This window comes from Lonchura striata, chromosome 1, assembly GCF_046129695.1.
Source record: "Lonchura striata isolate bLonStr1 chromosome 1, bLonStr1.mat, whole genome shotgun sequence".
Lineage (NCBI taxonomy): Eukaryota > Metazoa > Chordata > Aves > Passeriformes > Estrildidae > Lonchura > Lonchura striata.
The window spans coordinates 49,525,093-49,546,121 of record NC_134603.1 but is presented as its reverse complement, the minus strand read 5'-3'; the positions used below and the strand labels follow the sequence as shown (position 1 = coordinate 49,546,121).

At 36.8% G+C, this 21,029-nt stretch overlaps 1 protein-coding gene across 11 annotated transcripts in view; it reads left to right on the top strand.

Moving 5' to 3' along the window:
* The window catches only part of DLGAP1 (DLG associated protein 1), a 403,998-nt gene that overhangs the window by 254,211 nt on the left and 128,758 nt on the right, over positions 1–21,029 (top strand). For 9 of the 11 annotated variants that reach the window (XM_031504012.2, XM_021525230.3, XM_021525223.2 and 6 more), the window contains one exon: positions 6,455–7,480. In XM_031504012.2, coding sequence (XP_031359872.1) covers positions 6,527–7,480 — 954 coding nt within the window. In that variant the 5' untranslated portion in view covers positions 6,455–6,526. Of the gene's footprint in view, positions 1–6,454; positions 7,481–14,249; positions 15,699–21,029 lie in introns of those variants that run through there. The other 2 variants (XM_021525231.2, XM_077784174.1) reach the window with 1 other exon arrangement.

Below are 21,029 nucleotides of genomic sequence, written 5' to 3'. Positions count from 1 at the left end.
TTTATTAAATGATTCAACTAAATATTACTTGCACATTATACAGACTTAATATCCTATTTGTTTTCTTCCTGGGAGAAGAAAATGTCCATTGGCAGTTCTGAATTCACAACAGGCTCTCCAGCTGCACCTTGTCGAGTCAGACTCTGTCCTACACCACAGGAAAGTAATGAGTAGTCTAATTGCACTGTATATTATTACTCACTGAAGCAGATCAGAATTTTTTTTTACTGTGAATTTGTGTGCAAATGAGGAGAGTGTAAGAGCAGACAATCACAGTTTAGTACTTCTTTTTGTAGAGCCAAGATCTTTGCATGCAATCCTGTGCCTGTTGCCAGTCACACTCCTGAGAGCATTGAAAAAATTGGTCTCTTTGTGTCAAAATTTTGCTGACATATGACTGTTAGAATCTTGCAGACTTTGTAGTGTATTTAGATATGACTCAGAGGTTAATTATGTGTTTGGTTACCTTAGTGAGTACAGATTTTGTGACACTCCTTGTGGCGAATCAACTTGCTTTTAGACACAGAGATGAAGAAAGTAAAGCCAAGCCCAAAACTTTTAGGCACATACTCTTCTGGTGCTGACCACCACAGTTGTTCACCAAAAGCACATGGATGGAAACAGCAGTCAAATTTAAATTTGATACCTGATACCACAAATATATGCAAACTAAAAATTGTTGGATGCAGACAGAAAAAAAACCCCACCAGTTTTTTTTATGCCATTGGTGGGATGCCTCTCTTCTTGTTTTTTTTTTTTCTGATATGCATACCATTCACAAGGGCCTTCTCAAGATCAGCTAAAGCTTAATTACGTTTTTTTTTTCTCCCCAGTTTCTTCCATTTATTGATCTCCCCATGCACTTGGAATGAGTTCACTGGCCAATATATTTCTCTTTATGACTCCCTGTCCACTGTTCAAGATTAAATTATATTGTAAATATCACTTGTCTGGTGTGATTGCTGACACAGAAGCAAAAATTAGATGTTCTTTTGAGAGTTTTACCCAAGGCACTGAATTGTTCATATTACATGCCAAAATGTATTAGGGAGATAATTTGAGACCTCATTTTCTTTTGAACACCTTTAATAAAATATGTGGACAGATGAATTTTAGAATATATATCCTTTTATTGATGTCTAGATTTTCATTAATGTGATGCAATGTAACAAAAAGGCCCCACATAAGGGCTTCAAAATATCAAGACCTTTGCAATAATGCAATGTTCTGCATGAAGAGCATGTGGAAGTTTCTACCATAATCATATTTTCCATCTGTTTGTAAATTTTGAGAACTGGGGAAAGGAATTGTACTGAGAGCATTCCATAGTGTGGGATTAGATAAATAAGCAAATTCTGAGAACCTTGGGAGTTTAGTATGGAAATCAGAACCTATCTTTGTTTACCACAGAGCATAAAATGAGAGCACAACTATAAACAGTACTGCTAAGAAGCATCATTGGTTCAATTTGTGCATATGATTAAATGCCCTCCTCACTCAGAGTTGAACATACAAGTGAATGCATTACATGTTTGCACATTATGTCTTCCACCTCTGTCCCAGTGCTTCAATTTCTGGACCTGGCAGACACCTGAAGATTTGGAAGTGTCATCTGACTCTTTGAATGGTATCTTAGAAGAACCACACTCACCAAACAATAATAAAAAAAATCAACATCACTCACTCCTTGGTCTCTGAGCAGACAAAGATATTAGACCCATGGTTCTGTGGCTGTTATTATGCCTAATTAGGGTGTCTCTGTTGGTGACTTCTCTGTTGGAAAAAGAAGACTTCCCCATGGTTGAGGAGGATTGGGTTAGCGACCATGGAGTAAAACTTTACATCCAGAAAGTCCGTGGACCCTGATGGAATGTGATGCAGCCAAGAGTGTTGAGAGAACTGGTGAACATCATTGCCAGACCACTCTCAATCATCTTAAAAGGTCATGGCAGTCAGTAGAGGTATCTGAGGATTAGAGGAAAGCAAAGGTTATCCCTGCCTCCAAAAAGGGGCAAGAAGGAGCACCCAGGCAACCACAAGTCCATCAGCCTGTGGGGTATTGACCCTGGCAGGATGTCAGGTGCCCACTAAAGTCATTCTATCACTCCCCTCCATGACTGGACTGGGGAGAAAAAAAACAAAAGTCTCATGAGTTGAGATAAGGACAGGGAGAGATCACAAACCAATTACCACAATGGGTAACAGTGAAAACAGATTCAGCTTGGGGAAGCTAAATGAATTTATTACCGGTCAAAATCAGAAGAGGATAATGAAAAGTAAAACACCATCCTCCCACCCCTCCCTCCTTCCTTTGGTCTACCTCTTCCACCTCTAAGTGGAACAGGGAGACAAGGAGTGCTGCTGCTCAAGAAGAGGAGTCCTTCCTCTGCCCCAGCATATTCTGCAGTCTTGTTGGATGAAGCTGGAGGGGCTCAAGGGCATATCAGTAAATCTTTTCTAAGACAGAAGGTTGAACATATATCTAAGGGAAAGAATATATTCCTCAAAGATGTGCTTTATGAGTAAATTTGGAACACATGAGTAGACAATATAGTTAAATGAAATTTGTAAAAGAATAAGGTGATTTCTACATTCAGGTTTTGTTATTTTGCATTTATTTTAATTTTAATTACATAGGATTTAAATAGGTGTTTTTCTAGCCACTAGGTTATTCCAGGAAATTGTTATGCATTAGGGACATCACATTAGGGACAAGGATTAATATATTTGTATTATTCTTATCAAGGGCATCCTCAAGAAAACAAAAGCAAATGTAACATGAATGTTGAAAGTAGTAAGGGTTCTTCATCCTTACAATGCTGTATCTCTTTAACATCTCCTTTATTCCTATGCCATCAAGTAGTTTTGGTCTGCTGTCTATAGAACTGCTATTTGCACTGATTATTAATGTGTTCATCAATTGCCTTGCCCTATTCCATGAATAATTAAGTGTTCTTGTTTTGACCAAAACATACCAATAAAACAACATCCTTAATTGGCTTCTTATCACTACTCATTGCATGAACAGACAGCCCTGTCTCCAGCTGCTAATTGCACTAAACATTGAAGTATAGGTTCAGATAACACAATTATGGAATATGATGCATATTCTCAGAAGAATACTGATGAAATCAGAGACTGTAGGACAGAAATTTTTCCTAGACATATATTAATGTATTAAAACAGGATTGAGGTGTGAGAGTCGTTTAGGTTTTGTGTTTGGAGTGAATTTGTGCAGAATAATTGTCCACTAAATATTTAAGAAAAGCAACACTACTTTCTTCAATACTTATTCTTTCCTTCCTGGAAGGTGCACTATGGTACATGATTGGGTTTTTTCCTAGTTCATTGCTCTTTCAGTGCTCTGGCAGCAATAATACAGTTAAGGTAAAATGAAGCTATATTCTAGTAAATGCTTATGTGGGAATATTTAATCACAATTTTCATGATAAAATAAATGTTTAAGTGCTGTTTCACCACAAAAAAAAAAAAAAAAAAAACTTCTCTTAATGCATCCAGCAGTTTAGAATCTGGGAATAAATTAACACCACTCCTTTTTGTTACACGGGTTGGTTTCTCCCTTTTGGTTTTGGCTTGATTTTTCTGTCACTCTCTGTTTGTTTCTTCTTTTTTTTCCACCTCTTTTAAATCTGATTTTTCATAAATCTATGATCTTTTGCTTTCACAAGCATTTTCTCTGTTACTCTTCTTATCTGTTCATCTGATTCCTTTTGGGCAGATCATCCTATCTATCTTCTACTTTTTTATGCAGTACTTCCTCATAAAAGATCCACTGACAGCTGAGACTCAAAATACATGTATTTTCTCTCCTAAACATTTTCATCCTACTTGCCATCCAAGCTCATATAGCAGTGCTTAGCCAATCTTCCTCCACAATTTTTTTGAAAGCCTGTCGTTTTCTCTCTATACAGACAAATGTCACTTTTCATAAGCTTTTTCACTTTTTACCACTTTTTGCACATCCTCCTTAGCATCCATATTGCCCGTCCATCCAAAACACAGCTGGTAACATGGCTCTTCTCATTGGTCAAGCCATAGCTCCATCTTTTAAGCTTGTTTTTAGTTTCAAGGTTTTCCACAATATTCTGTCCCAGTCTATAAACCAGATCAAGTGATTCCTGATCCCAGCCATTTTCTGTATCAGTATATTAAAGCTACATTTTCTCAATAATTCCATTATATCCCCTGTGCCTGTCACGACTTTACTATGCTGTGAATTATTGGTACTTTTGGTTCTTTGCCTACATTTACTTTTTTCCACAGTATATGAAAATTTCATAGCCATTCAGATAGGGAAAAAATGAAAATAAATTGCTGTTTTAGGGCATGTCCCAGTTAGTTGTACTCTTGCACATTTTTCTCATATCTTTGAGGCAAGGTTTAATATTTTTTTTATCTTTTATAGCACACTAGTCTATTTTTAGCCTTAAGAGAATTTATCCATCATCCTAAGGACTGTTGCTTGATTGCAAATGGATTTATAAAAAAAAACTGTCTGAATTTTTGTTTTCATAAACCTTGATATGCAAAAGATATTCAAAGATTAGACTATTTTTTTTATTTGGTCTCTATATCATTTAGAAGTACTCTGCTTGATGGGGTCTTTGTTCAAGTCACATTTTCTATTACTAATTAATCTGCTACTACATCCCTTTGGATGTTTCTCAATTACACAGACTAATAGATCATTTTTTAAAACTATGGTAGGGATGTAAAATTCTTTTTAGAAGTGCTAAGGATTGTCACTACGGTGTAATTGACAAGTATAGCTCCCTGAATATATTATTTTCATGCTTTTAAAGGTGCCTTTAGCCATTTTCCTCTTTAGGTAAATCAGTCAGCTTATCCATTTGGGATATTTCAAGAGCCTTTTGTGGTATTTTGAAAACTTTTTTTTAAATTCAAGGTGTCCTGAAAAGGAACATTTTCTGCATTGCAGGGATCCAGTGAGGGGTAATAAAATGCAGGATGTCCAGATTAGCTTTGAAGCATACTGAAAAAAACCTCCTGTTTGGCTTGCTGCAGATTCACAAGAAAATATAAGTTCAGATGAAGTGCAGAGCATGCTTTTCCAGACTGGCGTTAACTTAATGCTATTTTGGAAAACTTCATTGTTACCAATTTGCCAATGGGTACAATGTCCACAGCCTGTTAAAACATGAACTTTAGCTGAGAGAGTTCTGGAGGAGCATAGTGGAAACCTGCTTGCTGTGTATGTTTATCTTTACTCCAAGAAAGATCTCAAGAGCTACATTTCCAAAAGTATTTATGTGATTAGCTGTGCCAGAAAGGAGTAAAGTAGCTGAGTGACACCCATTAAAGTGCAGTGTAAGAAAACATCCTCTAAGGAGTCCTCTGCCCTTCAGCTTCTCAGATGGCACCATGAGACTGCTTTCCACACCTGTAACCTCATAATATACACTTTGGTAGCTCATAGGTTGCATCCAGACTTTTGGTAGCATTGACGGCTGAAATGAGGGCATCTGGTCTCAAACACAGTGGTTATTTTATCACTTGGGATGAAGATTTCTGCTTTCAATTTCTTGTGATACATATTCTACAGCATTGCGAGTCACTTCAGGGACAAATAACTGCAATCAAGAATTAAGTGTTATTGTTATTAACTGTTGTTGTGTGTAAGGTTTGGCTATCCCAGTTCTTTTAATGGTAGGAGTATGTAGGGATATATAAACACTGCTTAGAATAATGAAAAATTATTGAGAAATAAATCAAGCTGTGCATTAGCAGAATAAAATGGGGTATTTTAGTGAGTAGGAGCCAGAAAATAGTAAATACAAACCTCACAGATATATAGGATGTTAAATAGTTGGTTTGGCTTTGTTTTGACAGTTAGTGTAATTTATTGTTATTTTACTCTTAATTTGAAAAGAACTTACAGAAATAATGTTTTGCTGTTGCCTTGAGATGATTACAGTCGAGGTAGATGACATGGAGATTGAGTAAAAAAAATTCATTGAAGTTAGAGAAAGGTTTCCCATTAATTGCACCATGCTTTGTGTTTGGCCCAAAGAAACCCAGAAAGTGCTCCATTAAAGAAAATATCTTTTTCAATGTGTCCATTTGGCCTTGAAAATATGCAGTTGGGCAGTTAAGGTATCCTGGGATGTCCCTGTCCATGAATGTTTTCAGGACTGAGTTTTAGCGTAGAGGTGACAATATCTATCTTGCTTTTCATATTGGAAACATTGTTTTGCATCTGTTTGCAGCTAATGGCACATGATAATTTTTATTGTGTACTGTTTAGGTATCTTTATCACCATGTTGGACATGGAAAAGATTAAAGGATAAAAAGAGTCTGAGAGTTTTTATTTCTGTTACTTTTGCAATAAAAAACCAAATATTAATTGTGCACATGCTGTTTATTCTCTCAGCTTGAATATCTTACATTTTCTGTTGTATTTCTTTCTTTTAGGCCTTTCTCTGAGTTCTGCCTGTCGCACAGCCATACGTATTAGATGACTTTGGGACTCGTTTTCCATCAGCGATGAAGGGATTATCTGGCAGCCGCAGTCACCATCACGGGGTTGGCTGTGACCCTGCCTGTGACAGCCTGCCACACCACCAGGACAGGAAGCCATATTTGTTAAACCCAGTGGACCCCCACCCCGCAGACCACCCTTACTACACTCAAAGGAACTCTTTCCAGGCGGAGTGCATGGTGCCCTACAATGATCAGATTGCCAGCAGCACGTTTCCCCGGAGGCATTACAGCTCCCACCACGAACTCAAGGACGAGTGTGCTCTGGTTCCCCACGGAACTGCCAACAAGACCAACCGCATTCCTGCCAACCTTTTGGACCAGTTTGAGCGGCAGCTGCCCCTGAATCGGGATGGGTACCACACTCTGCAGTACAAGCGAACTGCCATGGAGCACCGCAGTGACAGCCCGGGCAGGATCCGGCACCTGGTTCATTCTGTCCAAAAGCTCTTCACCAAGTCCCACTCGCTGGAAGGACCATCCAAGGGGAGCGTCAATGGGGGGAAAGCAAGCCCGGAGGAGTCACAGACGATGAGGTATGGGAAGCGCAGCAAGAGTAAGGAAAGGCGATCAGAAGGTAAGCCCAGATCCAATGCATCAGGATGGTGGAGTTCAGATGACAACTTGGACAATGATGTTTGCATTTATCATGGTCCCAGTGGGGTCATGACCATGGGAAGATGCCCTGATCGCTCTTCTTCCCAATACTTTATGGAAGCCTATAACACTATTAGCGAGCATACTGTGAAGTCCTCCAGAAGCAATAATGATGTCAAATGCTCTACCTGTGCAAACCTGCCTGTGAATTTGGACTCCCAGTTAATGAAGAAAAGCTCTTGGTCCTCTACATTAACCGTGAGCAGAGCCCGTGAAGTTTACCAGAAAGCATCAGTTAACATGGACCAGACAGTGGTGAAGGCAGAGACGTGTCAGCAGGAACGGTCATGTCAGTACCTCCAGGTACAGTGTGGAGAGCTGGTTACTGTTAACTGTGCTCTGCCTTGTCTCAGGTGTTTGTGGGGGATGGAGGTTTGCTCTGATGTCTCAACTTTCCCCATAGGTCACTGATCACCAAACAAGGGGTTCTACTACTAAAATTAAAAATATATCAGCTTTTTTTTTTTTTTTTTTGTCCAGAATTCAATATTTCAAAGTAACAGTTCATGTTAGAACAGGATTTTTTTTCATGTGGGAAAAATAAGACCTTTCTGTGTACCTTTTGAATTTATAAGGCTGTCACAGTAGGGGTATGGGGAATTTGATGTTTTAGTGCTTTCATTTAGCATTGCAATGTCAATTAACTGAATGTTACCAGGATACAAATTCTTTGATTTCTGTAATTTCAATTTTGCCTTCATTTAGTGCTCATTTTTTAAGAAAGCTTTTGAGACCCTTTTGAGAAACTATGGGGTACCTTAATACTTTCTTCAGCAGGAAATCAACCTACTTTTCTTTTTGCCATAGAATATAAATTCTATTAAAACAGTTATTGTAACATGTCCAGATTTGTTTATCAGGCTATTCCTCTTTTTTATGGCTCTGAGTCAAAAATAAAAAAATCAAAAGGTTGAAATTATTGCTTGTTCTGATTATACATTTTAGGAGTACATCACCTACTCCCTCACAAGCTGTTTGCAGTTAATACAGCGTCACTATTTTTCACCAGTATTGTATCTTTAAATGTCAAGAATCAGATGTCTCCTCTTGGAGCTATCATACTGCCGGTGAATGTTTGTGGCAGGAACATGGATCAGAAAATATTAAAACAGTTTCATTCTTAGGAGAGCTGTGGATAGCTTTTATGCACTTTAAAAGAAGCACTTATGGCACATCTAAGTGTGTGTGTAAGATGGAACAACGTTGCACAGAGAAGAGAGAAGACCATGAGGAAAAAAGAGGTTTGCTAAGCTAATTCGGTTTCATTTTAATGTAGTGGGACTCTTTTCTATTTGTACAGAACTGTAGCAAGTTCTCTTATATGGGTGCTTTCATGAGACAGTCAGCTTCCACATTCTGTTGTTTAAGTCAGAATGCAGAGAAAGCGTAGGACTGAGGCATCAGCGTTTAAAAATTGATCTTAAAAGGTTTTATGGAATGTCATGCAAAATAATTTTGATTGCCAGTCTCTGGGATGCTAAGTCTTAAATGTAAAGGAATGGATATGTATATTTTCTATCAATTGTTTCGGAGAGTGGGGTGGGGGAAGAGGGGGCAATACAAATGCTCAGTGTGTTTACAGCTCTGCGTATGGGCTGGGGAGGGAGAGGGGTTTCAAAATAGCCTCAGGTTGCAACCTTTTGAGGTTTTGTATTTTTTTTATTAAGTATCTTTCATGTGAATTTTTTGAGTAAGAAGAAATCATAACTTTAGGCTTGATTGTTATGGTCACTTTGAACCCTAAGATTTTTTTTGTTGTTGTTGGTATTTTTGTTTATTTCTTCAGCCTTCTTTTGGGTTTAGATAAAATAGCTGAAAATTCAGTATATGACCAGATGGCTAGAAAAGAGTGAAAAACTGTGCCAGCATCAGCTTTAAACGAACACCTCCATAGGGACCTTTAGATAATGTTTAACTGACAGGAATAGACTCCTCAAGTGGAATTAAAGGACATTATCTGTGTCTGTATGAAAATATGTCCAACAATTGTCAAGGGCAAGAATAACTAAATTCTCACTTAGAATAACTACATTCTCACTGTGTTTCTCATTCTCACTGGTAGTTCTATTTCACTTTTCACTTAATTTTATTTTATTCTTTCTAATTGCATGCTGTTGTAAAATCCAGGGAAATATAATTGGTTTGAAACTGTTTTTTGGATTTTTTTTTTAAAGGAGAATCTTAACCAGGCATCAATTAACATTGCAAGTAATATTTAAACAGAGTACAGTAGATTTGAGGAAGCAGGTCAGGATTATTCTTCTCTCTTGGCAGCTTGAAGGGATGACAAATGCATGTAGGTATTTAAAAAGTCAGTCTATTTTGATTGCATCCTATTGCTTTTCTCTTCACTATATCACTTATCTTTTTACACTGCAAGCCCTTTGGGTCTTGGACTTTGTTCCCTTTTGTGTTTCCACAATGTGCAGCACAATGGGACATAGGACCCAGCTGAGGCCTTTTGTCTGTCCTGCAGCATAAATATATATTAACAGCAGCAGAGTTCTACTCTGTTAGTGAGTTGTAGAGTTACTGTGTGCATCTGCTAGTTTCCAGGTGCACTTCTCATTATTGTACCAAAAGGCTGGTGTCCTGTTTTAGAACAATTAGAAAAGTACAAAATGAGATGAAAGCTGAAAATTCACAACAACATTGGAGAACCCTGATAATTTTTCATTGTTATCATGCTTCTTTGTTGCTTTCTATAACTCACAAAATATTAAATAGATGTTTTTATCAACTTGCTTGTTATTTAAGTTGTTGTCTATGGTCCAGGACATAAATTCTGATAATTCAAAGATCAGCTACTTGTTCATGCAATCTCTTCTTGTCACAGTATCTGAATTCAATGAAGGAGTAACTTTTTTTCAACAAAGGGTACTCAGGATAATTTTATCCTGATAGATCTGAGTAAATCAGAGATCACAGGTGACATTGACTTCCCATTTGTCTGTAAGGGCTTTTATCATAAATGTATCTGCATGGATTCTCAGTGTAAAGACATGGAAATAACAATTATTTCACTTGCCGTGATATTTTCCACTTAACTGTTCTGTGGAAGGTGTTGGCAGTAATTAGTATTACAGATGGGCTTATTTCTCATAATTTGGAATTTGGATCAAGTGCAGAGTCCTCTGCATTGTACTGTCTTTCTTTACCCCACCAGGCTCCACTTCCACCCCTCGTGCTGAGGCACAGTGTGCATCCTTGGAGTTCGAGGGGAGGCTTGGGTCTACGCTGTGCATCATCAGAAACAGATATTGTCCTAGAATAGTCTAAAGACTGTCAAGCAAATCTTTTCCTCTTACCCACATTTTGGGAATGGAATTGCATTTTTATCTTCTATTTCTCTTTTCAAGAGTGAGCAGCTGGGTAGTAGAAAGATAAGGTTCGTTTTATGAGCTGATTTTTATTTCAGGAAAGTGCTATTTGATCCAGCTTTACAGTTGGACTTCAGTGAAGGATGGTGAGAAGGAATTGTTCATGTTTTATCAAAATGCTTCTTCAAGATGGCTTCCCTCCCTTGAAATAAATTTTTTTAAAGTGGACAGCCTCTACTTCTTTGCTAGCTTCTGCTCTGGAAAAGAATAAATTAACCAAAAACAACATGTAAGCAGCAGTCCTTTGCTGCAAACAATAAGGTCTAAATACATGGGGATATACTTTTGACACTCTTGTTTTCTATGAATTCATTATTTTTTGGTGCTAATAGTGTATCAAATACACTGAAGAGTTTGTCTCTGATTATAGTTTTACCATTTAATCTTCCCTGTAATTATCACTCCTGTTATCCTTGGTCCATTTGTTAAGAGACTGAGAAAAATACAAGGAATTTTGCTTTTCAGATTAATTTTCTTTTCTTATATGGGTCAGTCATAAGTTTTCTTTTCATTGCAACTGATGAGACTCATACCAGTTGTGTCAGACACTTAAGACTAAGGATGGAAATTTTACTTCTGAAACTGAAGCACAGAAGGTGGGGACAACAGTGCAGTAATTCAAGCTCCACATTTGCTTTGCTTGTCCTTTGGTGGGATACTGTGAAAAATATATTAAAAAATATAAACCAATCTTGTGGGTGTAATGAGAATTTTCTGGTGACAAAGGGTTCTAGTTAGTACTGCACTCAGTTTCCTCTGTGATGATTGCCTTTAATGTGCATTGATACACAATGTGTAGTGCTGAGAAACTCATTATCCAAATGACTTGTTTTCTAGTCTCAGGACAAGGCACAGTTTCTTAGGAAAGACAGCTGAATTCCAGTTCCAGCCAGCCTCTTTTTGTTGCCTGTGTCCATGGATGACCAAATAGACCTAAGGGTCAGGGTGCTAATAAGGACTAATAAGTGTAATGTGATTTGTTAGCATGGTACCTTACATTTCAAAGAGTTTATCCTTATGACACAGCAATTTATGTTAGATCTGTTATACTAAGTTCATCTATGTGAGTTTTTCTGCATTTTCAGTTTGTGTTTTCCTCATTATGGTGTTTGCATTTCAGATGCAACTACCATATTAAAATTAATCTTCCAGTACATGCCTACATATATATATATATGAAAGTTTTAACATCCATTAGTATAAATCTTCTATTTTTCGTGTATCTGATGGCTTTTTTGGCTCATATTCCATTATAAATTGAAAATTAATGAAGCACATGTTATTTCTCTTTCAATTTTCCAGTCAGAACTACAAAGTATATGAAGTATAAGTTTCCAGGTTTTTTTATGAGCTCATGAGACAATTCTTAGTAAAACTAGTGAAACAATTTGGACAAATATGAAATAAAGTGTCAAATGTTTTAATGTATTCTAGGTCTGCTTCCAGGTAATGCAATAATCATGAAAATATTTGAAAATTCTTAAATGTTCTTGAATTTTAAAATGAACTAATATGTAAGCATATTAACACTGAAAAAATACTTTCAGAAAGCTAATTTATTTTGGTTTTAAAATTGTGAGGTGGGTAATATGAATAATGCTTATAGCTAGGGAATTTGTGGAAAATATAGATTAGGCAAAAAAATCTTATTTACAAAATGTATATTACTAACAGATAATTCCATTAAACTGGTATCTTTGTTATTTAGCTTACCTGCAAGCCACCCAAGATGTGGTTACTATACTAAGACAAATATGTTGGAGAGTAAGTCAATATACTCATCTTCCTCATCTTTGCAGTCCTTTAATTTAGTTAAAAAACAAAACAAACAAACAAAAAAATGTCAGGTGTGTTGGTGATCATAATCTTGCCACTCATTTCATCTTAACAACTGGTGTGTCCTTATTTGCTTAATTGAATGCTGTGCTGTCCTTTGGTGTCTTGAGTAATGGGGGCCTCCTAAGTACAAAGAGAGCTCTTCAACAGCAATTTCATCTGCAACTTTATCTGCCAATGTTCCATAATTTTCTGTCCTTTAGTTTCATTGCCATCCTGTAACTTCTAAGTATTGAATACACTGGCACTGACCTTATTTTTTCCAGATTAACTTGAATTACTGTCAGTTCATTCTGTTAGCATCCTTACTTTCTAATAGTGCATCCATTAATGAACACAATTCTGGCAACTGGCATACCTTTTATGGGACTTAGCAACCTACTTGGGTGAAACTCATTACATACACTGTTAGGTCAGAAATGTTTACTAAAATTATGGCTGCACATAGCAGCTGGGATTTGGTATCTATTTCAGTTCCTTCATGGATGAGGTTTGTTTCAGTCATGAATCTGATTGATTCCTTTTTGTAGCCTTAAATATTTGGAATATTCCAATCTTATTCTTTTCAGTAATTTCACTTAAAAAAAAAAAAAAAAAAAAACAAGACTCAAACAAAAAATCTTCAAGACAAGATATTCAATGATCCAGCAAAGAGGATCATTTCAATCTGCATCTGAGTTTGAAACCTTAACTTTTATTGTGGAAACACATGAAAAAGGTGGGGAAGAAAACACTGGGCAATGTGCAAAAGTAATAAGGAGTATTTCCCTTCATCCAGTTATTGGGTTGGGGTTTTGTGCTTGTTTCAAGAATGGAATTCACAGTACAGGTTTTGAGGGAGGAAATGCTACAGTGCCAGAAGAGTGGTCTGAGCTGAGTTATCTGGCCACAGGTTTTGTTCTGCTTTACAAATGCTCTTGTGCTGTTCTTGCACAGATGAGCTTCTGTCACTAGTATATTCTGTCACTTGTATATTGTTTGTCCTTTCATCCTCTTACCCTGAAACTCTTCAATGAACTGTTTTCTTTGGGCTTTCTCTCACCAAAGACTAAGCAATGTGTAGTTGCTTAGTTGGATAAGGCATTGTGACAGTTCTGAAGGGCCAGGGCTCCCAAATACAGTCTCTGAATTGTGTCCAGGAGTCTTTCACACAAATAAGTTTTTGTCTAATTTTGCTTTGCTGACATAACCCCAGCCCGCTAAACCAGTTTGTTAGGAAATCTTTGAGGATTTCTGGTCTATAGCAAATCAATTTCTAGCAGATGAGAGTCAGGACTATGACCTTGATTTCATATCCTATGGGACACTACTGTAGGACACAGATGACCATTTGATGACCATTTGGAGTTGCTGAGAAGATACACCATGATGTTCTGAAACCAGGACAGTTTCCTTACAGCCAAATGAAGCTTATTTCACAGGTGTATAGCATTGCTGTAATCCAAAAGAAATCATTGTAAAAGTGTCAGTGAAGCCTGTCCCCTGGCCACTAAAATGTGACAGAAGTCAAGAGCCAGCAGGAGATGGCAGTTTAAGGGCATCACTTAGAGCTGCTGCCTGTGAGAGCACATTAGCAAAGCACCAGAGATTACTGAGTTACAGTCAGCCAAAAGAAACAGCATAAGGGCTGCTTCTCAAAATGCTCTCCCCACCACATCTGTTTTCTTCCAAGGATACAGATTCAGCTACATGTTCTCCACCCACTAGCCAGTTTCCTGCTGTCTGCTTGATAGCAGATTTGTGCCTGTGTGCAGTGAAAGAAAGGTAAAATGGCATCTCATCTAACAGTATTGCTTTGGATGCCAACCAGTCACTGTATGCAGCTGTTGAAGTGACTCACCACAAAAGATATAAAGAAGAAATGGGAGAACATTTCTCTACTGCTGGTCATTGAAAGTGTCCTTTCAAGGATTGGTGTTTGTGTTAGTGTCATCCTTAACTGGGCAAGAAACCATATGTCATTATAACCAATGGCACTGAATGCTTCCAGGATGCTGCAAAAGATGAGAACAAATGTCTGCCCTCTACCACTGGAGAATATCATCCAGGATTATCACTGAAGCAGTTCTAGTTTGAGGCCCTGGCCAAGAGCCCTGCTCTATGACCTTCAGTCATGTTCACCTCAGCTAATGGATGTGGCAGTTGCTGTTTGGCTTCCTTTCTGCAGAAGATGTTTATGGGGGGCAAACTTGCAAGGCAGTGGATGGAATCATTGTACCAGTGTGCCCCTTTTTGTGGTTGGTTGCACTTTTACGCATGAAGCAGAAGGAGAAAAATTTTTCTGGAACCAAGACATGGTAATTTCATTTAGAAGACACACATTCCTCTTCATAAAATAGGACATGAATCAGATTGACAAGCCAATGGTCAAGACACCTTTTGGTGAATGAACATCATAAACTGGAGTGCTGCTTGAAGAATGTTGTCTACTGGCTGACCCTCTCAGGATTCATACGGTTTTAGAAGACTTTCCAAACTACTGTTACATGAAGGAAGATTTCAGTTCTTCACCCTGTTTGTTCAGGTTTGATGCAAGAGATGGGCACAGGGTAGAGGAAGTACTGCTCTATCTTGGACAGGTCTTTGTTCTGGTGTTAATTCCCCTCTTTTAAAAAAAATGTGGAGATAAGTCAGCTAAATTATATTAATTTATAATAGAACATGATTGCTCAAATAGTATAAGCTAAAGTAAACATTGCTGCAGATACTGAGCATATTAAATTTATCCTAAATAAAGGCAACTGTCCTAACTGCCTTTTTGAAAACACTTAAGGCTTATTAAACATATATTTTTCTTTCTGCTTTCTAAGGCTTCCCTTTTTTTGCATACTTCAATGATTCTTAACATATGCACACTGATAGAAAGAAATTCTACTCATCCTTGTTGTTCTGATTAATTCAATATTCATGACTGCTGGGAATAGGCTCAGCAAGTGGAAGATGGCAATTGAAACTTCCTTTACAGCGTGCAGAAGAGGCATAATAATGGCTGAGAAGACCAAATTGTATGGGTTTGAAAAATCTGCACTGAGCAGTCATTAGGCATTGTTCTTCAGTTGTGTGATTTCATTTCATTAAGTATTTGCATACTAATAGAAAGCTAAAGTTACAAGTCTACTGCTGTGAGTGATGGTTAGCCACTCCTTCCAGTCCTTTTGTTTACTTCTATAGTCATCCACATTGCTTTGGCAAAGCACAGGGAGAAGCTTTAATGATTTCAGCTGCAATAAACCAAAGCAAACTAGAGATCAATAATGAACTTAATTTGCTATAGAGACAGTCTGTTTGCTATTTCATCCAGCCAGGTAAGTTAATAACTATTTGGGGGGAAAGTTTTTTTAAAAATTTTTAAAATAAAGGAAATTAGATATTCTAATTTAATTGTTTAGAAATTGAATTTTAAAAAAATGTTTTCTTTATCCTTGTCATTACAACCTGGGCTTATTTCATATATTGCTACTACATGTGAGCTTATTAAGTGAATGTTTGAAAACTGTGGGGTCAGTATACCTGTTTGTTTTGTTTCTTTATTAGGGGTCCTAGGCTATCTATTAAAAAATCCAGTTCCTTTATATCAAAAAATGCATTAAATAAAGTGACAGGTCAGTACAACCTGGCTAATGACAAAGTGTGAACACTTGCAGAACAGCATAAATTTAGTTAAAGATTGGGACAGGTAATCTATACACTAAATGATGTTAAATCCAGGTAAGATGTTGGTTAGTAGTAATATTTCATCTTTATAGTCTGCTCTGTTTACAAAAGAATGTTATATCAACCATTTAATCAAAAGAAAGAAATTGTTGTCAGGCTTAGTGTTCATACATGTAGCAATTTATTGCCAGGGGTTTGCCAAAGTTTTAAGGTTCAGTAAACTGGATGGCTCAGAGGCCTTTGCTGAATATTTTCTCTCTCTATTCAAGTGGTAATGTTTTTCTGTTTCACTATGCCTTTTGTACAAGTGAAGTACACTCTTGATTTCTAGGCTTGTAAAGATTTGTACATGAGCCTAAAGATAATTTGGAGAATGAAATGTTTCCAGCATCATTATTACTTTGATAGTGTGAATAATAATATTTCTATTTTAATAAAAACAATGTTCATTGTTAGATCTGAATTTAGCTCATCCCCCTTTTTCATGAGAGTTAAAACAATCATGCAAGTGATGTTCTCTCTTGGTATTCTGATACTGGAAAAATGGTATTGCCAAGGTAATTGGATAATATGATTTTTTTAAAAGCATGAAACATCTTTATCTCAAGTATGTCAATCTTAATCCCATTAATCCTTGAAGGCAGAAGATACAGTGCATTTGCACTTGTGTGACCTTGCAAGGCATAATACTGGCCATTTAAATAAAGTAAGAGCCTGTGGGAACATTTGTGCAGACCTCTTGACTTAAAAAAAATAAGAGAGCTGGAAGTTTGCAGACATTTATCCCAGCATTTTTTTCTGGACCAACAAAAGAAATCAAACTACAGAATGTGTGGTACCATATATGTAGAAACAGAATGTATGAAATAATCTGATTGATTTTATTTTTGCGGTTTGCATTTTGGAGAGGTCTTTATGTTTTGCTTTTTTCTCATAACATGCAACACTTTATTGCGACAGTGAACTGCACTGTCTGCATGAGCTGTTACAGCCACGTCTGTTACAGCCAATACTTCTCAGGGACCAAAAAAGCACTCTGAAAATCAGGTCACTGCTTTTAGTAGGTATTGCTTGAGGTATTTGACTATAGGTGCAGCAGTATTAAAATGTTGACATTATTTTATCTGCCTGAAATGTAAGGAAATGCTGAGCTTTAAGGGTTGTTTGTCCTACTCAAGTAAGACACAGACACCTTTTCATTAAAAGTAAATTGTTGATAGCCAAGACAAAACTTCGAAAATGTATCTTTACCCTGCAAATGCTCTTTGTCAGTTACATGATGCCTACACCAAATTCCAAAATCAGGGTTTCTTGCTCTTGTGAATGTGATATAAGAAATTAGAAAAAATAAGATAAAGGGGAGCTGGACCCAAATTTTCATCTACAAAATCAGTTATATACTGAAATGTTTCTGTAAACAAACAGACAAAACAGACAATAAGAAGAGTAAAAACAATATTTAGAAAAAACCAAACCACACCTAAATACCTGCCAAAAAAAAAAAAAAAAAAAAAAACCAAACATGGCCAAACTTTAAATACAATATCTTTTTAATCAAATTTCCATTACATTCTTGTATTGCAGCTTTGTCTAGGCAGGTAAGATAGTTTGTAGAAACACTGGATTCCTCAGTGAGTTCTGTGAAATTAGAAGCATATCTGGATTGGTATTTTAGTCTGCTCTCTGAATCTGGATGACTTTTTAACCACAGCCATCCTTTTCTCTTTGGCACATACAGGGTTTACCCTTAAACCCATAATATGGAAATGGAAATTGGTGTTATTTCCTTTGGTTTTGTGCATGCAGGTGACTTCCAATACCCAAACCATCCAGTGGGTTTGTGGCATTCACTGAGGCTGCTTTGTCCTGTTCTCTGTGTGAACAGCTCAGCTTTATTTCCCTGCAGCTAGTGTTTTCAAAAAATGGAAAAGCTACTAAAAACATAGCTGTTGTTTTTCAGAGCTCAAACTGGGAACTTCCAATCACATCATATAAATTGAGAGACAAGAGTAATCCTCTCAAACCTCATCATGGTACACAGTTTTTGCATGTGTAAATAGAAATTTTTGGGGTAAATCCATTGCAACCACCATTCAATACCTGGCTTATTTCATCTAAATAATTTTGAGAAGCTTTGGGATAAAAGGTCTTGTACTTATATGTGGTGTTATTGATAACAGAACTCAGTAACTCCAAAGTAAGGGTTTCCACAGTAACTATATCTCTTCACTTGTATTGCACCTATAAACTGTGGTATTAAATTTAACAGTGTATCCTGTAATTTAATATAACTACAAGTGTTCAGCTTGCCTGAATTATGGGTGCTGTATGAACCTTGTAACTTTATCTCCTCTGACTTTTTCTCCATTAAAGACACCAACATTAACAATATACTAACATAGTTTATTTAGTGCATTAAAGAATAATTCACAGATTTATCTTAATAAGAAAAAGCAAAGATCTTCAATTAAAGCATAATTAATAAAATATTAAACAGATCAAAGTGCATATCCTCTGAGACTTCACAGATTCTCTACATACTCTGATTTTGATATCTGGTAGCTGCCTAAAAGCTGATTGGAAATACACCATTACAGGTTTTAAACTGCTGACTGAAGTCTGGGCATGGCATCAAAATATCAGCTGAGCTTGATTTTAGTAAACCTGTCTTAAATTCTTTTTTGTATGAGTGATTTGAAAAGTCAGGGTTTTACACCGATAAGCAGAAGCTGTAGGTTCCAAAATGTTTGGGAGAGGTGGCATGAATATAGATTGTAGGCTCACTATTTGATGATGTTCTAGGCCTTGAACTAATGCAAGAGTAAAACCTGAAAAACATGTTATATTCTGTCTGTCATAAGTGGCTAAGGGAAGAATGTAAATATTCTGTACTAGCAAAAATCAAAACTGCTACTGAGTGTTACCTTCATTTTGAAAGGATCATCACCAGATGTGGTGTCTAGGCATAAACTTAGAAGCCACAAAATGGAAATATTGTTTCTTCTTCCTTTTTTTTTTTTTTTTTTTTTTAACATGGGAAAATATTAGAGATGTTAATTCAGTCCTGTTCTTCCAGTAGATTCCATTAGTACTTGGTACTCTTAGTCTTAGTTGAAGCTTTACCCTTTCCTAGAAGAATATTTCAAGTGTTGTTATGAGCATTTATTCAGTAATATCCTATAGATGCATGATTCTGCATGTCATCATTCAATAAGAAAACTGGACTTAGAATTATATTCCTGCCTAAAGGAACTTAGATTGTTGTAGCCCAGAAAAATAAATTTCAAAATAAACAAAACAAAAAACCACACACAGAGAGCAAAAAAATCCCAAACTCACAACAACAAACTTTGCATGCTGATGGAAGAATTGTAGAGCCATTAACTGAAGGATGTTTAAAGACAACATGGAAATTTACTTTTAAAAGGCACAAGGAAAGAATTAGTTAAATAAAAGATGGAGCATTTGAGAATGACTAAGTCCTGAGAAGGAAGACTGGGTCTTAAGAAAAAAATATTGGTAATGGCACAATCTAGAGTAGATCTCCAGGATTAAATCTTCAGTCCTTTGAGGAAAATACTGAAGATCCAAGTGAGCTTTGAGGCTGGATTTGACCAAGGGAGAATGGGGAGAGCAGAACACCAGAGGAAAGAAGGACTATTTGAGCCTGGCAGCTTAAGGAAGGCCCTAAATCATAAATCATTATGTCAGAAGCAGGAAAAGAAAAATCAATAGAGGAAGAAGGTTGGCAAGGGTCTTGGGTTTTGAAATCATCAGGAAACAAAGCAAAGACATAGGCTGTGAATAGTTTAATTAATAAAATAATATAATTAATTAATTCTAACTAGTAATAAGCCTGTGTGGGCTTAGGACCATTAAAGATCTTTATTCCTTTGTATAGCACAGTGGATTTAGGGTTGCAGTTTATAGCATTATAAATTGATAGCAGTCCATAAAAAGGCTATAAAAATTTATTTGCATTAACAGTAACATTTGAAAGGCCTTACAGCTTCTGAACTGACTTATGTTTGTAGTGGGAATCAACAGCTAAGCCATTAGCAAGCATTCCTGTGTTTTAATTTTGGTTGTCTAAACAAACTGGCATGTATAAGCTCTAGCTGAAACCTGCAATGGGATTCACAAGATCCTCAGGTGAAGGTAAATGTTGATGAAAAACAAACTTCTCATAGAAAAGATTATTCTGGTAGGTGAGAGTATTTGTAAGATGCAAGACGAATTTAGTAACCTAGATTCATGCCTCCTTATTTAATGTGCCTTGTAAGGTTTTCTAAGCATTATAGCTCTGGCTGTTTTATACAGCTGGTTCACTGAGAAGAATCAGAGAAGTAGCAAACTAAAAATTCAAAACTTATTGTAAGTCTAACACAATATTTATTCAACTAAAAAGCCCTTTTGCAGACTCACCTTTAGATAAAAATGATGTTTCTGCAAAATAGCTTCAAAGACTGCATGTTGTTGCTGCAGTTACAGGAAAGAGAAGGATGCTGGTCCATGTGGTCAGAAGCTCCAGGAGTAGAGGAAGGGAAACAATGGCTGGGCAAGAGCACTCTGCTCTTGGACTGTCCTTTGTTATGTCTCAAAATCTCATGAACGCACATTCCCACTGCTCCAGATTTCCAATACAAAGAAAGGACAGCACTGACTTCAGATCAAGAGAAATAATGCACATCATTAAGAAGAAAAATAAGGGAATAAAGGGCCGTAGGACTCAGACACTCAGACTAACAGAATTCAACAGGAAGCTCACTGCAAACTACGAGTGTGCAGTTGCACCAATTAAGCTATAGAAGCAATCATAGTAAAATTTCACACTTGAAAACCTACTTTTGTGATAATTAGTGCATAGCTCCACTAATTTGAAATGCATCTTGGGCCAAAATTATCCTGATGAGTATTCCTGTGTACACTCTGTCAGAAAAGATTGTCATATAGGGATTTGTATTTCAGCTTTGTGCCTCGCC